Source organism: Xenopus tropicalis, chromosome 7 (genome assembly GCF_000004195.4).
Source record: "Xenopus tropicalis strain Nigerian chromosome 7, UCB_Xtro_10.0, whole genome shotgun sequence".
Taxonomy (NCBI): Eukaryota; Metazoa; Chordata; class Amphibia; order Anura; family Pipidae; genus Xenopus; species Xenopus tropicalis.
In genome coordinates, this window is record NC_030683.2 from 5,039,320 (window position 1) to 5,062,028 (window position 22,709).

General features: G+C 48.4%; 1 protein-coding gene across 4 annotated transcripts in view; it reads left to right on the forward strand.

The window, feature by feature from the left end:
* The first annotated feature begins 26 nt into the window (after positions 1-26).
* Positions 27-22,709, forward strand: part of LOC394967 (pancreatic lipase) — a 25,126-nt gene continuing 2,443 nt past the window's right edge. Inside the window, exons 1-13 of one of the 4 annotated variants that reach the window (XM_031904951.1) lie at positions 27-87; positions 7,302-7,350; positions 7,882-8,036; positions 9,586-9,711; positions 10,039-10,173; positions 11,323-11,431; positions 12,248-12,367; positions 12,453-12,572; positions 14,675-14,793; positions 15,090-15,216; positions 15,723-15,834; positions 16,250-16,417; positions 17,515-17,631. In XM_031904951.1, coding sequence (XP_031760811.1) covers positions 7,302-7,350; positions 7,882-8,036; positions 9,586-9,711; positions 10,039-10,173; positions 11,323-11,431; positions 12,248-12,367; positions 12,453-12,572; positions 14,675-14,793; positions 15,090-15,216; positions 15,723-15,834; positions 16,250-16,417; positions 17,515-17,605 — 1,431 coding nt within the window. In that variant the 5' untranslated portion in view covers positions 27-87 and the 3' untranslated portion in view covers positions 17,606-17,631. 4 annotated transcript variants of the gene reach the window in all.

The window sequence follows — 22,709 nt, forward strand, 5'->3', positions numbered from 1 at the left end:
CATTATTCCCCTCCCACTGGGCTCAGTATAAGAGTTTGGGGCAGGGGAACCAGCACCCGGAGCAGCCGCATTGGGCCCAGTAACAGGGTAAGTCAGAGTGTGATATTCTGAGACAATTTGCAATTGGTCTTCATTTACTGTTCTGGTTATGGGACTCCCTGCCAATGGGTTGCCGGGGCTATAGAATAAGTTACAAGGCTGTGTAGCTGGAAGGGGCAATATAAAACTGACACAGAGTGAGTAGTCGCTCCGTGCAGTCGGCATTTGGGCTCAGGGCCGGTTACAGGTTGGACCTGACGGACTTGTTTCACTGCCGCTAAACTACTAGCCCGAGGCTACGGCTGGCCCAGTAGGGTGAGTGATGGGAACTTGGGGGCAACAAGAGAAAAATGTGGGCAATTCAGAAACGGTCGGACAGGGTAAAATATTCTCATTTGGGCTCCAGGCCGGATTCCCATATAGTTCCCCGAATCCCACAGCAGCCAATCAGATGTCTCATTACATTATTCTTATTTTTTTTGGTATAATATAGAAAAATAAAATGATTGGCTGCTGTGGGGTTTAGGGCATCGGGGCTACATGATTGGCTGGGGCCTGACCCTACTGTGCTACTTGCCCCCTCTTGGTTTAGATGAGAGGGGGGTCCCCAATTCTGCCTTTATCTCCCCGACAAGGCAAGGCAACATGACTTTGCTGAGAGACAAACCCAAGGGCTGGAACCAATCAGAAGGTAGCGGCCATCAAACTGACACCGGGGTCCAGGGGTAAATACAGAGGAGGCAGACCCTGCAGTTGCGGGGGGCACAGGAGTTTAGGGGCCCCAGTGAGGCTCTAATTAATAAGCAATTCCAATATATCTCAGTAGAATGGGTCAACTTGCCAATGTTTTGGGAATTTGCTTTGGGGCCAAGTAACATCTAGGGAGCAGCCATATTGTTCCTAATTGAATGAGGATCCTTACTGCAGGACCTGGGGGTGACGTGTTTAGGATCAAGTATGAACTTTCTCTTTTCACATGTAGGGACTGCAGCTTATAGGGTGCCAGAGGGGGTTGGGCATATCTGCCCAGGAACCATCACTGTGGACGGTAGAGTGCAGTTAAAGGGGTGGCATGAATAGCTCCTCCCACTTACGCCCCATTAACAACATGACTTCAAAATGGTGGATAACATCCAGTCAACACACCTTGAAAATGTGTTATGGGAGTGGTATGTGTAACTAGGGGGGCAGTGCAGAGACTGTAAGCTCACCGGGGCAGGGACTTATGGGAATGTGATAGGGACCTTAGACTGTAAGCTCACTGGGGCAGGGGCTGATGGGAATGTGATAGGGACCTTAGACTGCAAGCTCACTGGGGCAGGGGCTGATGCGGAATGGTGAATAGGGACCTTAGATTGTAAGCTCACTGGGGCGGGGACTGAATGGGAACTAGGGATAGGGACCTTAGATTGTAAGCTCACTGGGGCAGGGACTGATGGGAATGTGATAGGGCCTTAGATCTGTAAGCTCACTGGGGCAGGGGCTGATGGGAATGTGATAGGGCCCTTAGATGTGTAAGCTCACTGGGGCAGGGACTGATGGGAATGTGTTGATAGGGGCCTTAGATTGTAAGCTCACTGGGGCAGGGACTATGGGAATGTGGATAGGGCTTAGATTGTAAGCTCACTGGGGCAGGGGCTGATGGGAATGGATAGGGACCTTAGATTGTAAGCTCACTGGGGCAGGGACTGATGGAATGTGAATAGGGACCTTAGATTGTAAGCTCACTGGGGCAGGGGCTGATGGGAATGTGATAGGGGCCTTAGATTGTAAGCTCAACTGGGGCGGCGAAGAGGCTGATGGGAATGGGATAGGACCTTAGATTGTAAGCTCACTGGGGCAGGGACTGATGGGAATGTATAGGGGCCTTAGATTGTAAGCTCACTGGGGCAGGGGCTGATGGAATGGGATAGGGACCTTAAGATTGTAAGCTCACTGGGGCAGGGACTGATGGAATGTGATAGGGACTTAGACTGTAAGCTCACTGGGGCAGGGGCTGATGGGAATGTGATAGGGGCCTAGATTGTAAGCTCACTTGGGGCAGGGCTAGGGGAATGTGGATAGGGACCTTAGATTGTAAGCTCACTGGGGCAGGGCTGATGGGAATGGGATAGGGACCTTAGATTGTAAGCTCACTGGGCAGGGACTGATGGGAATGTGATAGGGACCTTAGATTGTAAGCTCACTGGGGCAGGGACTGATGGGAATGTGATAGGGGCCTTAGATTGTAAGCTCACTGGGCAGGGCTGATGGGAATGTGATAGGGGCCTTAGATTGTAAGCTCACTGGGGCAGGGACTGATGGGAATGTGATAGGGGCCTTAGATTGTAAGCTCACCGGGGCAGGGACTGATGGGAATGTGATAGGGGCCTTAGATTGTAAGCTCACTGGGGCAGGGGCTGATGGGAATGTGAATAGGGCCTTAGATTGTAAGCTCACTGGGCAGGGCTGATGGGAATGTGATAGGGGCCTTAGATTGTAAGCTCACTGGGGCAGGGACTGATGGGAATGATGATAGGGACCTTAGATGTGTACAGCTCACTGGGGCAGGGACTGATGGAATGTGATGGGACCCTTAGATTGTGTAAGCTTAGAGCTGGGGCAGGGGCTGAATGGGAAGTGGATAGGACCTTAGATTGTAATGCTCACTGGGGCAGGGCTGATGGAATGTGATAGGGGCCTTAGATTGGTAAGCTCACTGGGGCAGGGACTGATGGAATGTGATAGGGGCCTTAGATTGTAAGCTCACCGTGTGGAGGACGTATGGGAATGATGTAGGGACCTTAGATTGTAAGCTCACTGGGGCAGGGCTGATGGGAATGGATAGGGGCCTTAGATTGTAAGCTCACCGGGCAGGACTGATGGAATGGAATAGGGACCTTAGATTGTAAGCTCATGGGGAGGGACTGTTGGGAATGGATAGGACCTTAGATTGTAAGCTCACTGGGCGGAGGGACTGATGGGAATGTGATAGGGCCTTAGATTGTAAGCTCACTGGGGCAGTGGCTGATGGGAATGGAATAGGGAGCCTTAGAGTTGTAACTCAACTGGGGCAGGGACTGATGGGAATGTGATGGGCCTTAGGATTGTAAGCTCACTGGGGCAGAGGGGCTGATGGGAATAGAGGATAGGGACCTTAGATTGTAAGCTCACTGGGGCAGGGCATCTGATATGGGAATGGAATAGGGACCTTTTAGATTGTAAGCTCACTTGCAGGGCGTGATGGGAATTGATAGGACCTAGATCTGTAAGCCACTGGGAGCAGGGCTGATGGAATGGGTATAGGGACCTTAGATCTGTAAGCTCACTGGGGCAGGGTAGCTGATGGGAATGTGATAGGGACCTTAGATTGTATAAGCCTCAGGGGCAGGGACTGATGGGAATGTGATAGCTGCCTTAGATTGTGAAGCTGCATGGGAGGGGCTGATGGGACGTATAGGCTTGATGTACAATCAGGCTATGGTGTGATACGGGGCCTTAGATTGTAAGCTCCGGGGCAGGGGCTGAATGGGATGTGATAGGGGCCTTATGATTTGTAAGCTCACTGGGGCAGGGACTGATGGGAATGTGATAGGGCCTTAGATTTAAGCTCACCGTGGCAGGGACTGATGGAAGGGATAGGGAGCTTAGATTGTAAGCTCAACTGGGGCAGGGCTGTAATGGATGTACGTAAGTGGGCTTAGATTGTAAGCTCACTGGGGCAGGGCTGATGGGAATGGAATAGGGAGCTCTTAGATTGTAAGCTCACTGGGCAGGGCTGATAGCAATGTGGATAGGGACTTAGATTGTAAGCTCACTGGGGCAGGGGCTTGATGGGAAGGATAGGGACCTTAGAATTGTAAGCCCTGATGGGCAGGGGACTGCATGGGATGTGATAGGGCCTATAGATTGTAAAGTCTCTACTTGGGCAGGGCTCATGGGTTGCTCTTAGATTGTGATACTCACTGGTAGGGCAGGGCTGATTAGGATGGGAATCAGGGACCTGTAGATGTAGCTCAGTGTGGCAGCGGGCTTGATGAATGGGATAGGGCCTTCTTTAGAATTGTAAGTCACCGGTGGCAGGACTGATGAAATGGAAAGGACACTTATTAGATTATCAAGTCCTCATCTGGGCGGCAGGGGCCTGATGTGAATCTGGTCTATCCTGACTAGACCTCTAGTTTGGGAAGCTCACTGGGCCAGGGGCTGATGGAATTGAATAAGCTTAGGATTGTTAAAGGCCTCAATTGAGGCAGGGCTGATGGGTAATGTCGATTAGGACCTTAGATTGCGTAAGTCTCACTGGGCTAGGGGCTGAATGGCAATGTCGAGAGGTGACCTATAGACTTGAGCTCACTGGTGCAGGGGTCTGATGGATATGGGTGGGACCTTAGATTGTAAGCTCACTGGGCAGGGCTGATGGGAATGTGGTATAGGGGACCTTAGATTGTAAGCTCACTGGGGCAGGGACTGATGGGAATGTGATAGGGACCTTAGATTGTAAGCTCACTGGGACAGGGGCTGATGGGAATGGGATAGGGACCTTAGATTGTAAGCTCACTGGGGCAGGGGCTGATGGGAATGGGATAGGGACCTTAGATTGTAAGCTCACTGGGGCAGGGGCTGATGGGAATGTGATAGGGACCTTAGATTGTAAGCTCACTGGGACAGGGACTGATGGGAATGGGATAGGGACCTTAGATTGTAAGCTCACTGGGGCAGGGGCTGATGGGAATGGGATAGGGACCTTAGATTGTAAGCTCACTGGGGCAGGGGCTGATGGGAATTTATGTTAATAAATAATCGTTACTATCTAACAGTCACTAAGGAAAGCCCCAGGGGCATGTAAGTACCTACGCAATGGAACCACTAACTCATAAGAATTTCTAGATAAACCTGTTACACCGCACGACTGGATATTCTAGAGATTTGCACCTCCCATTTTCACTTTCACCAACATTCCTGGCCCCAAAGCAGGATATTCCTGAAAACTCTCACTTTCTTTACTATCCAGCTGGGAGTGTAAATTATATCCTTATAATATACAGTTGGGTGATTTCCCTATGGGACTGAACAGTAAATTATATCCTTATAAATGATGCTTAGTGATGTCATACTCCTCGGGGGCTTATAATATCCCTATATGTTACAATAGGGGGTACTTTATTCACTATATATTATAAGGAACCCCTCGGGGGCTTATAATATCCCTATATGTTACAATAGGGGGCACTTTATTCACTATATATTATAAGGAACTCCTCGGGGGCTTATAATATCCCTATATGTTACAATAGGGGGCACTTTATTCACTTTATATTATAAGGGAACTCCTCGGGGCTTATAATATCCCTATATGTTACAATAGGGGGCACTTTATTCACTATATATTATAAGGAACTCCTCGGGGACTTATAATATCCCTATATGTTACAATAGGGGGCACTTTATTCACTATATATTATAAGGAAACTCCTCGGGGACTTATAATATCCCTATATTGTTACAATAGGGGGGCACTTTTATTCAGTATATATTATAAGGAACTCCTCGGGGGCTTATAATATCCCTATATGTTACAATAGGGGCACTTATTCACTATATATTATAAGGAACCCCTCGGGGGCTTATAATATCCCTATATGTTTACAATAGAGGGCACTTTATTCAGTATATATTATAAGGAACTCCTCGGGGGCTTATAATATCCCTATATGTTACAATAGGGGGCACTTTATTCACTATATATTTATAAGGAACTCCTCGGGGGGCTTATAATATCCCTATATGTTACAATAGGGGGCACTTTATTCACTATATATTATAAGGAACTCCTCGGGGCTTTAATATCCCTATATGTTACAATAGGGGGGCACCTTTATTCACTATATATTATAAGGATCTCCTCGGGGCTTATAATATCCCTATATGTTACAATAGGGGGTACTTTATTCACTATATACATGTATATACTGTATAGTAGATTATGGGACCTGCTTGGGACCTGGGGTTTTCCAGATAAGAGGTCTTTCCATAATATGGATCTCCATACCTTAAATCTGCTAAATAAAAATCATTTAAACACTAATTTAACCCAATAGGGCTGTTCTGCCCCAATAAGGGGTAATTATATCTTAGTTGGGATCAAGTACAGATACTGTTTTATTATTACAGAGAAAAGGGAATCATTTAACCATTAAATAAACCCAATAGGGCTGTTCTGCCCCAATAAGGGGTAATTATATCTTAGTTGGGATCAAATACAGGTACTGTTTTATTATTACAGAGGAAAAGGGAATCATTTAACCATTAATAAACCCAATAGGGCCTGTTCTGCCCCAATAAGGGGTAATTATATCTTAGTTGGGATCAAGTACAGGTACTGTTTTATTATTACAGAGAAAAGGGAATCATTTAACCATTAAATAAACCCAATAGGGCTGTTCTGCCCCAATAAGGGTAATTATATCTTAGTTGGGATCAAGTACAGGTACTGTTTTATTATTACAGAGAAAAGGGAATCATTTAACCATTAAATAAACCCAATAGGGCTGTTCTGCCCCCAATAAGGGGTAATAATATCTTAGTTGGGATCAAGTACAGGTACTGTTTTATTATTACAGAGAAAAGGGAATCATTTAACCATTAAATAAACCCAATAGGGCTGTTCTGCCCCAATAAGGGGTAATTATATCTTAGTTGGGATCAAGTACAGGTACTGTTTGAAGAGCCGGGATTTGATAGGGATAAGCAAACGCTGCTATTGGCCGTAGTTCTGTTGGCTCTGACTATGGATAACATTGGATAATTGTTGTGCAAGAACCGGTTTTAAAGTTCCCCTTTACTGATTACATTATAATAATATTAGGAGCTGGATGGAGGCGGGACCTGCCCCAGGGAGGGGAGGGCTTTGTGCAATCTGGCTCCTCCCACCTGGCTCAGTATATCAGTTCCCTGCAGAACCCGACCCAGAGCAGCTCCTTTGGAACCATCACAAGGTAAGTGATCATTTTGGCTAGTAGATACACAGAGTGGGCTCATAGTTCTTGAAACTCCTTGCAACTTTTAAATGGGGGTCACTGACCCCGGCAGCCAAAAAAAAACTATTGTTCTGTGTAAATAACTAACAAACTACAAAAAAAAAGACCAATTGCAAAGTGTCTCAGAACTAAAATTTAACTCAAAGGCATATAATAACCCCAGAGGGGGGCAGATAATAACCCTAGTGGGTAGGGGGCAGTATTGTCTGTGTACATTTCATTGCATTTAATTTTTATTTGCAGATGTTGGGGCTCTGGGGGCTGTTTTTCTTCCTGCTGGGATGTGTGCAAGGTAAGAAATGCTGCTGGGAAGGGAATTAGGGGTGTTTAGGTTATAAAGGGTGCTGGGAGTAGTCCAGACATGGCTAGGCAGCCCTGCATCTGACAGCAGAGGCCGTGATTCAGCTTGATCCGGCATAGCAGGGTGTGGTCTGTTTAGAATTGGGGAGTGGCCCATATAAAGGGCATAGATCAGTGGGTTATATGCTATATTGTGCATTATATTCTGCTGCCCAAGGAACTCCCTGAAGGGTGGGGCTGGGAAGGGGAGGAGCTTAATGCAAAGTGGGGTAAGATTAGGGGGGGTCTAACCTTGTTCAGAGATACGACCTACTATATCTTGTATAATATGGGTTTTCCCATTCACTAAAATAGACATTACTCAACCGGAGAAGGGACAGAGACAAGCAACTAAATTAATCAGGGGGACTGAAAGAGTTCAGTTAGTTTGCTCTGAGCACATTATGGGGGGGAATCATATCAGATATACAGGGTAAGGGGCATTTCTGTGCCATACTGAGGTTTTGTATTTTGTCACTTTCAGGGGAGCCGGTCTGTTACGACAAGATCGGGTGTTTCAGCGACGAGAAACCATGGAGCGGAACGTTAGAGCGGCCAATAGCGAGGCTGCCCAGCTCCCCGGAACATATCAACACTCGCCTCTTATTGTTCACTAGAGAAAATGCTGAAAACTTCCAAGTACGTTCTCTGTCTCTGCCCCTATATATTAGGTACCTACCTAGTGCTACCAACCCCTATTTCTGTAGGGAAATGAGAGCAGGGCAGGCAGTAACCCTTCCAACACTTTCCCCTGTCTCTGCCCCTATATATTAGGTACCTACCTAGTGCTACCAACCCCTATTTCTGTAGGGAAATGAGAGCAGGGCAGGCAGTAACCCTTCCAACACTTTCCCCTGTCTCTGCCCCTATATATTAGGTACCTACCTAGTGCTACCAACCCCTATTTCTGTAGGAAATGAGAGCAGGCAGGCAGTAACCCTTCCAACACTTTCCCCTGTCTCTGCCCCTAATATATTAGGGGATACCTACCTAGTGCTACCAACCCCTATTTCTGTAGGGAAATGAGAGCAGGGCAGGCAGTAACCCTCCAACACTTTCCCCTGTCTCTGCCCCTATATATTAGGTACCTACCTAGTGCTACCAACCCCTATTTCTGTAGGAAAATAAGAGCAGGGCAGGCAGTAACCCTTCCAACACTTTCCCCTGTCTCTGCCCCTATATATTAGGTACCTACCTAGTGCTACCAACCCCTATTTCTGTAGGGAAATGAGAGCAGGGCAGGCAGTAACCCTTCCAACACTTTCCCCTGTCTCTGCCCCTATATATTAGGTACCTACTTAGTGCTACCAACCCCTATTTCTGTAGGGAAATAAGAGCAGGGCAGGCAGTAACCCTTCCAACACTTTCCCCTGTCTCTGCCCCTATATATTAGGTACCTACCTAGTGCTACCAACCCCTATTTCTGTAGGGAAATGAGAGCAGGGCAGGCAGTAACCCTTCCAACACTTTCCCCTGTCTCTGCCCCTATATATTAGGTACCTACCTAGTGCTACCAACCCCTATTTCTGTAGGGAAATGAGAGCAGGGCAGGCAGTAACCCTTCCAACACTTTCCCCTGTCTCTGCCCCTATATATTAGGGTACCTACCTAGTGCTACCAACCCCTATTTCTGTAGGGAAATGAGAGCAGGGCAGGCAGTAACCCTTCCAACACTTTCCCCTGTCTCTGCCCCTATATATTAGGTACCTACCTAGTGCTACCAACCCCTATTTCTTGTAGGGAAATGAGAGCAGAAGCAGGCAGTAACCCTTCCAACACTTTCCCCTGTCTCTGCCCCTATATATTAGGTACCTACCTGTGCTACCAACCCCCTATTTCTGTAGGGAAATGAGAGCAGGGGCAGGCAGTAACCCTTCCAACACTTTCCCCTGTCTCTGCCCCTATATATTAGGTACCTACCTAGTGCTACCAACCCCTATTTCTGTAGGGAAATGAGAGCAGAGCAGGCAGTAACCCTTCCAACACTTTCCCCTGTCTCTGCCCCTATATATTAGGTACCTACCTAGTGCTACCAACCCCTATTTCTGTAGGGAAATGAGAGCAGGGCAGGCAGTAACCCTTCCAACACTTTCCCCTGTCTCTGACCCAATATATTAGACACATATGGGGGGAATGGGGTTGGGGTCCGGGTTCCATAGTGGGTAAGTGCTATTATTTCCTGTTACAGGAGCTCCGCCCCTTGAACCCCTCGGCAGTGTCACTGACAAACTTCAAGACCAGCAGGAAGAGTCGATTTATTATCCACGGATTCATCGATGAGGGAGAGGAGAACTGGCTGGTGAATATGTGCAAAGTAAGATTCTGCTTTTCTATACATGACACAGGCTGGTGTGGGATTCATTATCCAGAAACCCATTATCTAGAAAGCTCCCCCTGCTGGTCTGTAAGTTACTGACACAGAAAGCGGCTTCTGGCGCATCTCTGCTCATTTCTCTCTCTTCTGGTTCCATCTAACAACCTGATAAAGGAGCGAGAGAAGAGAAAAGCATCAGGAGACGCAGTGTATCGCACTTGTATCCAGCCCAGCAGGGGGTGCTGCTGCAGCAAATATATGTTATTAGCAGTGTAAAACTGCTAATATCTTGAAAACTAATTCACTAATAAACTCTTTGCTTTACAGGCGATGTTGAAAGTCGAAGATGTGAACTGTTTCTGCACCGACTGGAGTGGGGGGTCCCGCACCATATACACCCAGGCCGCCAATAACATCCGCGTGGTGGGGGCGGAGCTGGCCTATTTTATTGGCTACCTCTCTGTGAGTTCATTATTCCTTGATTAAAGGGGAACACTTTACTGTTCTGTGCACTGATAGGGATGAGTGGGAAATGTATTAAGCTCGAAACTCATCTGCCCCATAGGGTGGCCATCTTCTTCCTTGTAGATTACCGCCCTGTGTTGTGGGAGGGGCGGTGGTGACATCATGGGGGGCAGTGGGAGGTCCTGATCATAAAGAGTGGGTCGGAGCAGCTTAAAGTAGGGGGGGAAATTTAGAAAATAGGGGTAATTAAAAGTTTACCAGCTGGGCTGATGGGGGGGTGCAAGGTCGGACTTGGGGGCGTAGGGTTGGACTGGGGGGTGCAGGGTCGGACTGGGGGGCACAGGGTTAGACTGGGGGGCGCAAGGTCAGAACTAGGGGGCGCAGGGTTGGACTGGGGGGTGCAGGGTCAGACTGGGGGGCGCAGGGTCAGAACTAGGGGGCGCAGGGTTGGACTGGGGGGCACAGGGTCAGAACTAGGGGGCGCAGGGTTGGACTGGGGGGCACAGGGTCAGACTGGGGGGTGCAGGGTCGGAACTAGGGGGCGGCAGGGTTGGACTGGGGGGCACAGGGTCAGACTGGGGGTGCAGGGTCGGAACTAGGGGGCGCAGGGTTGGACTGGGGGGTGCAGGGTCGGACTGGGGGGCACAGGGTTAGACTGGGGGGCGCAAGGTCAGAACTAGGGGGCGCAGGGTTGGACTGGGGGGGTGCAGGGTCAGACTGGGGGCGCAGGGTCAGAACTAGGGGGCGCAGGGTTGGACTGGGGGGCACAGGGTCAGACTGGGGGGTGCAGGGTCGGAACTAGGGGGCGCAGGGTTGGACTGGGGGGTTGCAGGGTCAGACTGGGGGTGCAGGGTCAGAACTAGGGGGCACAGGGTTGGACTGGGGGGCAGGGTCAGACTGGGGGGTGCAGGGTCGGAACTAGGGGGCGCAGGGTTGGACTGGGGGGTGCAGGGTCAGACTGGGGGGTGCAGGTCGGAACTAGGGGGCACAGGGTTGGACTGGGGGGTGCAGGGTCGGACTGGGGGCGAAGGGTCGGACTGGGGGGCGCAGGGTCGGACTGGGGGGCGCAGGGTCTGACTGGGGGGCGTAGGGCCCACTGGGGCTTCTGCTGGATATACAGTAAGTTGTTTTGTTTCACGTTTCCAGAGCAAGATGAAATACCCTCTGTCCAACGTGCATATTATCGGCCACAGCTTGGGCTCTCACACTGCCGGGGAGGTTGGCAAGCGGATGCCCGGCATTGGGCGAATTACTGGTATGTTGAGAGAGGAGTAGAAAGTCGACCCCATTCTGTTTATATGTATGGGGTGAAGCTGCCATATTGCTTTTTTTGTTGCTCTATTGGGATGTGACTAAAGCAAAGCAGCGCATTGGGAGAAAAATATTTTAGGCACCAACCACCCATGATTGTCTTTGAATCAGTCACATGACTTAGGTGAATTAGTGCAGATAAGCCCCACCTACGAGGGACACCCGATATATTTGGATCTACTATATTGTACTTACCCTTTATTCTTCTATCGGGATGTGACTAGGGAACCAGAAAAGGCAAAACAGAATATTAGGCAGAACATTTTAGGAACCAGCCACCCATAATCATCTATGAATCTGTGAATAGGTGAATTAGATAAGCCCCGCCTATGAGGAACACCGGAGATATTTGGATCTACTATATTGTACTTACTCTTTATTCTTCTATCGGGATGTGACTAGGGAACAAGAAAAGGCAAAACAGAATATTAGGCAGAACATTTTAGGAACCAGCCACCCATAATCATCTATAAATCTGTGAATAGGTGAATTAGATAAGCCCCGCCTATGAGGAACACCTGATATATTTGGATCTACTATATTGTACTTACCCTTTATTCTTCTATTGGGATGTGACTAGGGAACCAGAAAAGGCAAAGCAGAATATTAGGCAGAACATTTTAGGAACCAGCCTCCCATAATCATCTATGAATCTATGAATAGGTGAATTAGATAAGCCCCGCCTATGAGGAACACCTGATGTAAATGATTGAATTATTACATGAATTAACCTGAGTGCTGTCTCCTCCTCCAAACGCAGGGCTTGATCCGGCTGGGCCGTACTTCCAGAACACCCCCATCGAGGTCAGACTGGATCCAACCGATGCCGTCTTTGTAGATGCCATTCATACCGATACCGACCCGCTGATCCCCAAAATGGGTCCGTATAGCGCTGATTATATACTGACTGGCGGCCAAAGAGCTTTTCCTCCAATCAAACTGAGCCTTATTGTTTTATATCTCAGGTTATGGGATGAGCCAGTCAGTCGCACACATGGATTTCTTTCCTAACGGGGGCGAGAACATGCCGGGGTGCAGCAAACCCATCCTGGCCAAGCTCTTAGACATCGATGGACTCTGGGAAGGTAATCTGTCCCCTGTACCCCAATGTTTCTATATATCTGTAACCTTGTTATGGGCTAAGGGGGCCCAGCCTGAAGGCCAGTTAGGGGGGGATTTGGGGTGAGTGCTTATTTGTGCCCTGGGTACCCCTGGAACTATAGCGGGGTGACTGTTACCCCAATGTTTCTATATATCTGTAACCTTGTTATGGGCTAAGGGGGCCCAGCACTGAAGGCCAGTTAGGGGGGGATTTGGGGTGAGTGCTTATTTGTGCCCTGGGTACCCCTGGAACTATAGCGGGGTGACTGTTACCCCAATGTTTCTATATATCTGTAACCTTGTTATGGGCTAAGGGGGCCCAGCCTGAAGGCCAGTTAGGGGGGGATTTGGGGTGAGTGCTTATTTGTGCCCTGGGTACCCCTGGAACTATAGCGGGGTGACTGTTACCCCAATGTTTCTATATATCTGTAACCTTGTTATGGGCTAAGGGGGCCCAGCCTGAAGGCCAGTTAGGGGGGGATTTGGGGTGAGTGCTTATTTGTGCCCTGGGTACCCCTGGAACTATAGCGGGGTGACTGTTACCCCAATGTTTCTATATATCTGTAACCTTGTTATGGGCTAAGGGGGCCCAGCCTGAAGGCCAGTTAGGGGGGGATTTGGGGTGAGTGCTTATTTGTGCCCTGGGTACCCCTGGAACTATAGCGGGGTGACTGTTACCCCAATGTTTCTATATATCTGTAACCTTGTTATGGGCTAAGGGGGCCCAGCCTGAAGGCCAGTTAGGGGGGGATTTGGGGTGAGTGCTTATTTGTGCCCTGGGTACCCCTGGAACTATAGCGGGGTGACTGTTACCCCAATGTTTCTATATATCTGTAACCTTGTTATGGGCTAAGGGGGCCCAGCCTGAAGGCCAGTTAGGGGGGGATTTGGGGTGAGTGCTTATTTGTGCCCTGGGTACCCCTGGAACTATAGCGGGGTGACTGTTACCCCAATGTTTCTATATATCTGTAACCTTGTTATGGGCTAAGGGGGCCCAGCCTGAAGGCCAGTTAGGGGGGGATTTGGGGTGAGTGCTTATTTGTGCCCTGGGTACCCCTGGAACTATAGTGGGGTGACTGTTACCCCAATGTTTCTATATATCTGTAACCTTGTTATGGGCTAAGGGGGCCCAGCCTGAAGGCCAGTTAGGGGGGGATTTGGGGTGAGTGCTTATTTGTGCCCTGGGTACCCCTGGAACTATAGCGGGGTGACTGTTACCCCAATGTTTCTATATATCTGTAACCTTGTTATGGGCTAAGGGGGCCCAGCCTGAAGGCCAGTTAGGGGGGGATTTGGGGTGAGTGCTTATTTGTGCCCTGGGTACCCCTGGAACTATAGCGGGGTGACTGTTACCCCAATGTTTCTATATATCTGTAACCTTGTTATGGGCTAAGGGGGCCCAGCCTGAAGGCCAGTTAGGGGGGGATTTGGGGTGAGTGCTTATTTGTGCCCTGGGTACCCCTGGAACTATAGCGGGGTGACTGTTACCCCAATGTTTCTATATATCTGTAACCTTGTTATGGGCTAAGGGGGCCCAGCCTGAAGGCCAGTTAGGGGGGGATTTGGGGTGAGTGCTTATTTGTGCCCTGGGTACCCCTGGAACTATAGTGGGGTGACTGTTACCCCAATGTTTCTATATATCTGTAACCTTGTTATGGGCTAAGGGGGCCCAGCCTGAAGGCCAGTTAGGGGGGGATTTGGGGTGAGTGCTTATTTGTGCCTGGGTACCCTGGAACTATAGCAGGGTGACTGTTACCCCAATGTTTCTATATATCTGTAACCTTGTAATGGGCTAAGGGGGCCCAGCCTGAAGGCCAGTTAGGGGGGGATTTGGGGTGAGTGCTTATTTGTGCCCTGGGTACCCCTGGAACTATAGCGGGGTGACTGTTACCCCAATGTTTCTATATATCTGTAACCTTGTTATGGGCTAAGGGGGCCCAGCCTGAAGGCCAGTTAGGGGGGGATTTGGGGTGAGTGCTTATTTGTGCCCTGGGTACCCCTGGAACGATAATAGGACATTGCACTTTGTGCCCATACCCTCATGTTACCATGTTGCTGAGAGATATTTACACCCCCCCCCCCCCAGGATCCAAGGATATATTTGCCTGTAACCACCTTAGAAGCTACAAATATTACACTGAAAGTATCTCGTCTCCCGATGGATTCGTTGGATACCCCAGCACTTCATATGAAGCATTTACAAAGGTAAGTCATGATACACACAGGAATATAAATAGACTGTATAGAGGCAAAAACACCCCCCTTAGTTTGCCCATTGCCTTTGGGTGGTGTATTTATTTGCAAGTTCTACCAAATAGATCAGTAAATATTCTCATATTTAGAATGTATTGGGCCCCTTATTTGCCCCAGTGGTGTCTCTGCCCCACCTCATCCCCTTTATTAATTAAGCCTGAATGCATTGCTCTGATTGGATGGGACTGTACTATAGCTGATCCCCCTGCATGTTCAGTTCTGACGCTTCTTCCTTCCCCCCCCCCCAGGGTACCGGATTCCCATGTCCCACAACTGGTTGCCCATTAATGGGCCACTATGCCGACGCCTTTTCCAGCCATGGAACAAGCGACTATTCTTATTTCTTAAACACTGGAAGTGAAAAGCCTTATTCACGTAAGTCTAATGTTAATTATTTCAGTTTTCGTTCAGTTTTCGTTGCTAGGGTCCAGATTCCCTTAGCAACCAGGGTATAGTTTGAATGAAAGACTGATATATGAATAGGGGAGGGGCTGAACATAAATATAAGGAATAAAAAGTAACAATAACAATAAAACTGGAGCCTCACAGAGCAATAGGGTTTGGCTGCCGGGGTCAGTGACCCCCATTTGAAAGCTGCAAAGAGTCAGAAGAAGGCAAATAATTCAAAAACTATGAAAGACAAATAATGAAGACCAATTGAAAAGTTGCTTAGAATTGGCCTCTCTATAACATACTACGCATACACATAAGTCAAAGCGTTTGAGGTCTAATTCTTCCTAGAGTTTTAGTTCCCCTTTAATCACCACTGGCACACAATAACTGAGACCAGTGGGGATTGTGGGTAAGAATCAATGTGTGGGTTACAAGGGGTTATTGGGGTGGTCTTAATAGCAGCGTCTTGTATTGTTCTGCCCACACAGGCTGGAGATACAGGGTCTCCGTGAAGACCACCGGCAGCGTGAATTTCTTGGGATCCGTCCAAGTGTTGTTAAATGGCATTAAGGGCAGCACCAAAGGAGAAGAGATTGCCAGGTACGGAAATATAGAAATAACCTTAATAAAACAGAAAAAAAGTGTTGGTGATAAGGCATAAGCCCAAGCGGTGGTGGTGGGGACAGAAATACACTTTACTGAGGGTCCAGACTCCCCTCTAACGGGTGGTTCATTCCTGGAGATCCATTGAAAGAGTTAACTACACTCAGGGACCCCCATCTGGGGATATATAAGGCTGATACCTCCCCCTCGTTAGCTAATGAACCCTGTTATGGGCATGAACAGCCGCTGGGTCTGCTGCCTTTCTTTATTCCACCACTAGGTGTCACTATGGGTCGCCCTACAGCTGCCAGAAGTGTTGGGCTGAAACAAATACACAGAAAAACAATTATTTTTGTATTTTGGTGTGTAATCTAATTAAAATAAATCTCATTTCTATTTCCTGTGTCCCCAGTGGGTTCATTAAACCCGGAAGCACCTACTCAGCCTTCATTGATGTCGAGGCCGACGTCGGGCCCCTCATAACCGTGAGTTTCACCTGGAAAAAGAGTCTCATCAACCTCATTCCATTCACAGTCGGCGCCGAGATGATAACCGTGCAATACGGGAAAGACGGACAGACGTAAGTATTCTATGTCAGCAGCTATCTGTTGCTAGGGTCCAATTTAACCTAGCAACCAGGCAGTGGTTTGAAAGAGACTGGAATATTATATCTTAGTTGGGATCAAGTACAGGTACTGTTTTATTATTACAGAGAAAAGGGAATCATTTAACCATGAAATAAACCCAATAGGGCTGTTCTGCCCCAATAAGGGGTAATTATATCTTAGTTGGGATCAAGTACAGGTACTGTTTTATTATTACAGAGAAAAGGGAATCATTTAACCATTAAATAAACCCAATAGGGCTGTTCTGCCCCCAATAAGGGGTAATTATATCTTAGTTGGGATCAAGTACAGGTACTGTTTTATTATTACAGAGAAAAGGGAATCATTTAACCATTAAATAACCCAATAGGGCTGTTCTGTCCCCAATAAGGGTAATTATATCTTAGTTGGGATCAAGTAAAGGTACTGTTTTATTATTACAGAGAAAAGGGAATAATTTAACCATGAAATAAACCCAATAGGGCTGTTCTGCCCCAATAAGGGGTAATTATATCTTAGTTGGGATCAAGTACAGGTACTGTTTTATTATTACAGAGAAAAGGGAATCATTTAACCATGAAATAATCCCAATAGGGCTGTTCTGCCCCAATAAGGGGTAATTATATCTTAGTTGGGATCAAGTACAGGTACTGTTTTATTATTACAGAGAAAAGGGAATCATTTAACCATGAAATAAACCCATAGGGCTGTTCTGCCCCAATAAGGGGTAATTATATCTTAGTTGGGATCAAGTACAGGTACTGTTTTATTATTACAGAGAAAAGGGAATCATTTAACCATTAAATAAACCCAATAGGGCTGTTCTGCCCCAATAAGGGGTAATTATATCTTAGTTGGGATCAAGTACAGGTACTGTTTTATTATTACAGAGAAAAGGGAATCATTTAACCATGAAATAATCCCAATAGGGCTGTTCTGCCCCCAATAAGGGGTAATTATATCTTAGTTGGGATCAAGTACAGGTTAGTGGATCCCATAGCTGTACCGAGTTGCCGTAGTGATTATATTATCGCCGTTGTACAAGGATGTGACCGATTATTTTGGTTTTCAGATACGAGTTCTGTGGGAAAGACGCCGTGAGAGCAAACAACCTTCAGAGCCTGACGTCTTGTTATCGGCCACCAAATAATCTCAGTTTATAGAATATAATGAATAAAAAATATTTCTTGTGCCCTTAATTCTTTGTAAAACTGAAAGACCATGTTGATCCCTTTTGGGACTTTAGGCACCTTGGCTCCATACTTTGGGGCAAATTTAGTGCTACTAAGGCTGCCCAATTACAGGGTGGTATCCTCCTGTCCAATCACAGCACACAATACAGTGACTGGAGAATCACTATACCGGCACCTAAAGCAAATGACTCAAACCCATATCATGTGCCCCACATCTCCGACTGGGTAGAACAGTAGCCTGCTCCTTCCAACAGTAGGAATAAATCCCATTTATAGGCTGAAATCCAGCTGCAAACACAGTTCTTCTCTTTCTGCATCATTTGAAATCCTGGCAGGGGAGGAGGGACTAAAACACTGATGTTACAAATTGTAACAACTTCTCCCCAGCTTACAGACAGCCTGCAGGAACTACATAACCCACAATGCATTGCACTGGGATGTTCCTTTCCTTATTGACATCACGTGTGCAGCAGGGGATTGTGGGGATTGGGAGAGGCAGGCTGAAGACAGGGCGACTACTGTTCCATTTTATTTGAGTCACAAAGTAGCCAACCAGATCAGTAGGGAAATGGGGGTGGGGCTTAGGGAACTGCTCCAAACCAGATTATTACATTAAACATCATGATTGATGTACAGGGTCAGACTGGGGGGTACAGGTCTGACCGGGGCTGCCGCCCCAGGGCCCCGAACCCCTTAAAGTGCCCCCACCAGACGCGGCCCCTACTGCGCCCCCCTAATCCCCTCCCCCCCGCATGGGCCCCTTTCCGACGTCCTCCCCTGAGTGAGTGTAAGTGAAACGCGTCGGTAGGACACCAGCAGCTGGGGGAGCGGCAACAGAGTCCAGGGCCCACCGGGTATTTTCCCCATGTCCCGGTGGCCCAGTCCGACCCTGCTGATGTACAGTATATTGCAAAGTTGCTTGAAATTATGTTTACTTTTCAAAAGCTCAAGTTGTGTTTGGGTGAAGTTCCCCTTTAAATAAAGGTAAACAGGAACAAGGGAGAGTTTGTGCAAGGCAGAAAGAAAAGGAAAAACTGGGGAGAAAGAGAAGAACGAAAGAGAAAGGAGAGCAGATATTTACGGAAAGGAGGGAAGAACGAAATGAATAAGGGGAAAGAATATGAGATAGAAGGGAAATACAAGAAAGAGAGGAGGGGGGATACAGTAAGTGAAATGGATGAAAGAAGAAGAAGAAGAAGAAGAAGAAGAGAATGACAAGATCCCATGGATACGGGAAGAAATGAAGAGAAAGGCTCTTTATTATTCCTTGTATATTATGTAGGGATCCCCAAGATTTGGGGCCCCTAGGATGGGTTCTCCTTAGACAGGCACTAGAGGGTGGCCTTAGGGAATTGGACACCTAAAAGTGGTCCTAGATGTTATTCTGCTGAAAGGGAGTTTCCCCTGCATTTCTCACCAGCAACCACTAGATGGGGGTGCTGGGATATATAAAGGGATGCAGCCATGTGCTGGCAGACATTTTGTTAGTCCAGAGAGTGCACAGGTAGTGTGCACTCCTGGCACAGTTAATAGATAGCAGTTTTCTATATAAGAGGACATTCTAGGAGTGTCATGTAGGACACCAGAGGTTAGAATGGGCAGGACATGGCCCTCCAGGAGTGGTAGCGAGGTTAAGACCTCCCAGCATTACATCTGCTGGAGGCAGGGACACAAGTGCTAGGTAGGTGGGACAAGGTCCCCATTAGTCCAGGAGGCCGGATCTGAGGGTGCCTTATGTGAGTACCGGTGTGGGTCCCTGGGGTGTAACGTCCTAGCGGAGTACCGGGGGAACTCTATGAGAGAGTGTCTCTGCCGTGAGTACCTGGGAGAGCACGCAGAGGGGAGCATATGTCGGGAGTACCGTAGGGTATGCCAACAGGAAAAGGTCCTCAATGAGAAGTAAGGAGTATATGCCCTGCACTGTGTATAAATGATATGCCGCTCCTGGAGAGGTTTCTGCCTAATAAACCATTTCATCTGCTTTACTCATACCACCGTGTTGTGAGATCTATCCAGCCCAGAGGACCACTACCAGCTGGTAAGGAATAACCCCAGGGTGGGGTACATCTGCCAGGAGTACGTGGGTCCCAAGAGGGGCATAACAAGCTATTAAGTTCCCAGGGGTGATTATAGTTCCACAACACTATCCCTGGGTGGAGGCACGCCAAAATAGGGGAGAATCCCTTGTAAACCCCCATAGTAAGCGGGGGCTCAGGACTCCTGTAGCGCCAAAGTATCGTGCTCCAGCAGGTAGTGCCACACAACCATTTAACAAGTGGGCTACATTTGGAGGCACTGCTGAGATCGTATTGAGAACTGTTTATCAGACAGGGCCCTAAGGGAACTGTGGCCTAGAGTGTCTGTTGCACCCTTCTTCCGACCGGGCTAGATTTGGGCCACCCTGATCCGCATCCCAAGGTGGGATTTGGCGCGAAAGAGGAGCAAGGCATGCTCCTGGCCAATTGGATTGCAGGATAGTGGCGCCAAGAGAGCCAGGGAAGACACATGAGATTGAGGCGTGCCAGAGGGTGACGCGTACCTAATTTGCATATTGACGCCCCGTGAGGTCAGTGGCCCATAGAAATGCTAGAAAGTGTGCCAAGGGCTGAGGAAGTGACGTGGCCAGTTAACGTCACAGCGGCCATCTTGGGAAATTCCGAGTTCGCATTCAGCAAGAGTCAAGTGAGTGAGCTCCTCTGCGATATTACAGCAAATATGTCTGCCAAGTCCGGAACCGAGCAGGGCAGTGTACTGTCGCTGCATGAGAGACCGGCGGATGGCATCGCTTACGGTGCAGGGTACCGCTACATGTGGGCTGGAAATTTTGGGCGCACTGTACTGCGCCACACTGCACAGCTGTAACTGAGTTTAAAGGGAAGTAGCACCTACAGTTTTGGTGTACCACTCAGGAGGGACTTGTGTTCTCCCAAGAAGGGACTGTTGGGGGATGGGAGAAGGATACCCACACCACAGCCAACCGGCTGGTTGGGAAGCAAGGACTGCTTCTGTTTGACTCCCGGAGGGGAGCTTTTTGTGTTGGCCATGGAGGATGCCAGGCCCAAAGTTGACCCAGGAGGGTCCATCAGTCTAAAGAGGACTGATCAAAGTGCCCACCCGTTGGTGGAAGGTATCCCAGGGTGCTGATTACCTTGGGACATGGACTCCCTCAAAGAGAGGTGGAGATATGATTGATTGAAAATGTTTATGTGTTTACTATTTCCTTGCAGGCAACCCATTGTACCCTTGGCAGACCTCAGGAGAGGCTGTTGAAGTGTGATGTGAACAATATGGTAAAAGTATTGTGTAAGGTATTTGGGTTGTGATGGGATGTGTCAGCCAGGAGGTGACAATTTTTCAGCAGGGGGAGAATGTAGGGATCCCCAAGATTTGGGGCCCCTAGGATGGGTTCTCCTTAGACAGGCACTAGAGGGTGGCCTTAGGGAATTGGACACCTAAAAGTGGTCCTAGATGTTATTCTGCTGAAAGGGAGTTTCCCCTGCATTTCTCACCAGCAACCACTAGATGGGGTGCTGGGATATATAAAGGGATGCAGCCATGTGCTGGCAGACATTTTGTTAGTCCAGAGAGTGCACAGGTAGTGTGCACTCCTGGCACAGTTAATAGATAGCAGTTTCTATATAAGAGGACATTCTAGGAGTGTCATGTAGGACACCAGAGGTTAGAATGGGCAGACATCGCCCCTCCAGGAGTGGTAGCGAGGTTAAGACCTCCCAGCATTACATCTGCTGGAGTGCAGGGACACAAGTGGCTAGGTAGGTGGACAAGGTCCCCATTAGTCCAGGAGGCCGGATCTGAGGGTGCCTTATGTGAGTACCGGTGTGGGTCCCTGGGGTGTAACGTCCTAGCGGAGTACCGGGGGAACTCTATGAGAGAGTGTCTCTGCCGTGAGTACCTGGGAGAGCACCCAGAGGGGAGCATATGTCGGGAGTACCGTAGGGTATGCCAACAGGAAAAGGTTCTCAATGAGAAGTAAGGAGTATATGCCCTGCACTGTGTATAAATGATATGCCGCTCCTGGAGAGGTTTCTGCCTAATAAACCATTTCATCTGCTTTACTCATACCACCGTGTTGTGAGATCTATCCAGCCCAGAGGACCACTACCAGCTGGTAAGGAATAACCCCAGGGTGGGGTACATCTGCCAGGAGTACGTGGGTCCCAAGAGGGGCATAACAAGCTATTAAGTTCCCAGGGGGTGGATTATAGTTCCACAACACTATCCCTGGGTGGAGGCACGCCAAATAGGGGAGAATCCCTTGTAAACCCCCATAGTAAGCGGGGGCTCAGGACTCCTGTAGCGCCAAAGTATCGTGCTCCAGCAGGTAGTGCCACACAACCATTTAACAAGTGGGCTACAATTATATTTATAACACTGTTACAGCATTCACTCTATAGATGTCAGGCTTACTGGTCTGAAGTCTCTTGGTTGAGACTGAAATTCATTGAATGAGGGCGATTTAAACGGTATAACTTTTTTAGGATATTCTTATTATTCTTATTCTTATTAACACAAGCCTAATTTCTATGTATTTCCTAAAGGGGTATAGAAAAAGTTTACTATTAAGTCTAACCGGTTGGGTAACACGGTCAGAAGTTCAAAGGAGAGAGGAACATGTGAAAGTAACCAAAGGGCAGGTATTCACCCCAGGGGCAGGTATTCACCTCAGGGGCAGGTATTCACCTCAGGGGCAGGTATTCACCCCAGGGGCAGGTATTCACCCCAGGGGCAGGTATTCACCCCAGGGGCAGGTATTCACCCCAGGGGCAGGTATTCACCTCAGGGGCAGGTATTCACCCCAGGGGCAGGTATTCACCCCAGGGGCAGGTATTCACCTCAGGGGCAGGTATTCACCCCAGGGGCAGGTATTCACCTCAGGGGCAGGTATTCACCCCAGGGGCAGGTATTCACCTCAGGGGCAGGTATTCACCCCAGGGTGCCAAAAGGGCTCAGCTCTGTGACTGCCAAACCCCATTGGGTATAGGGGGCACTGTGTATAGGGGGCACTGTGTATGGGAGACTACTGTGTATTGGGGGGTACTGTGTATTGGGGGGT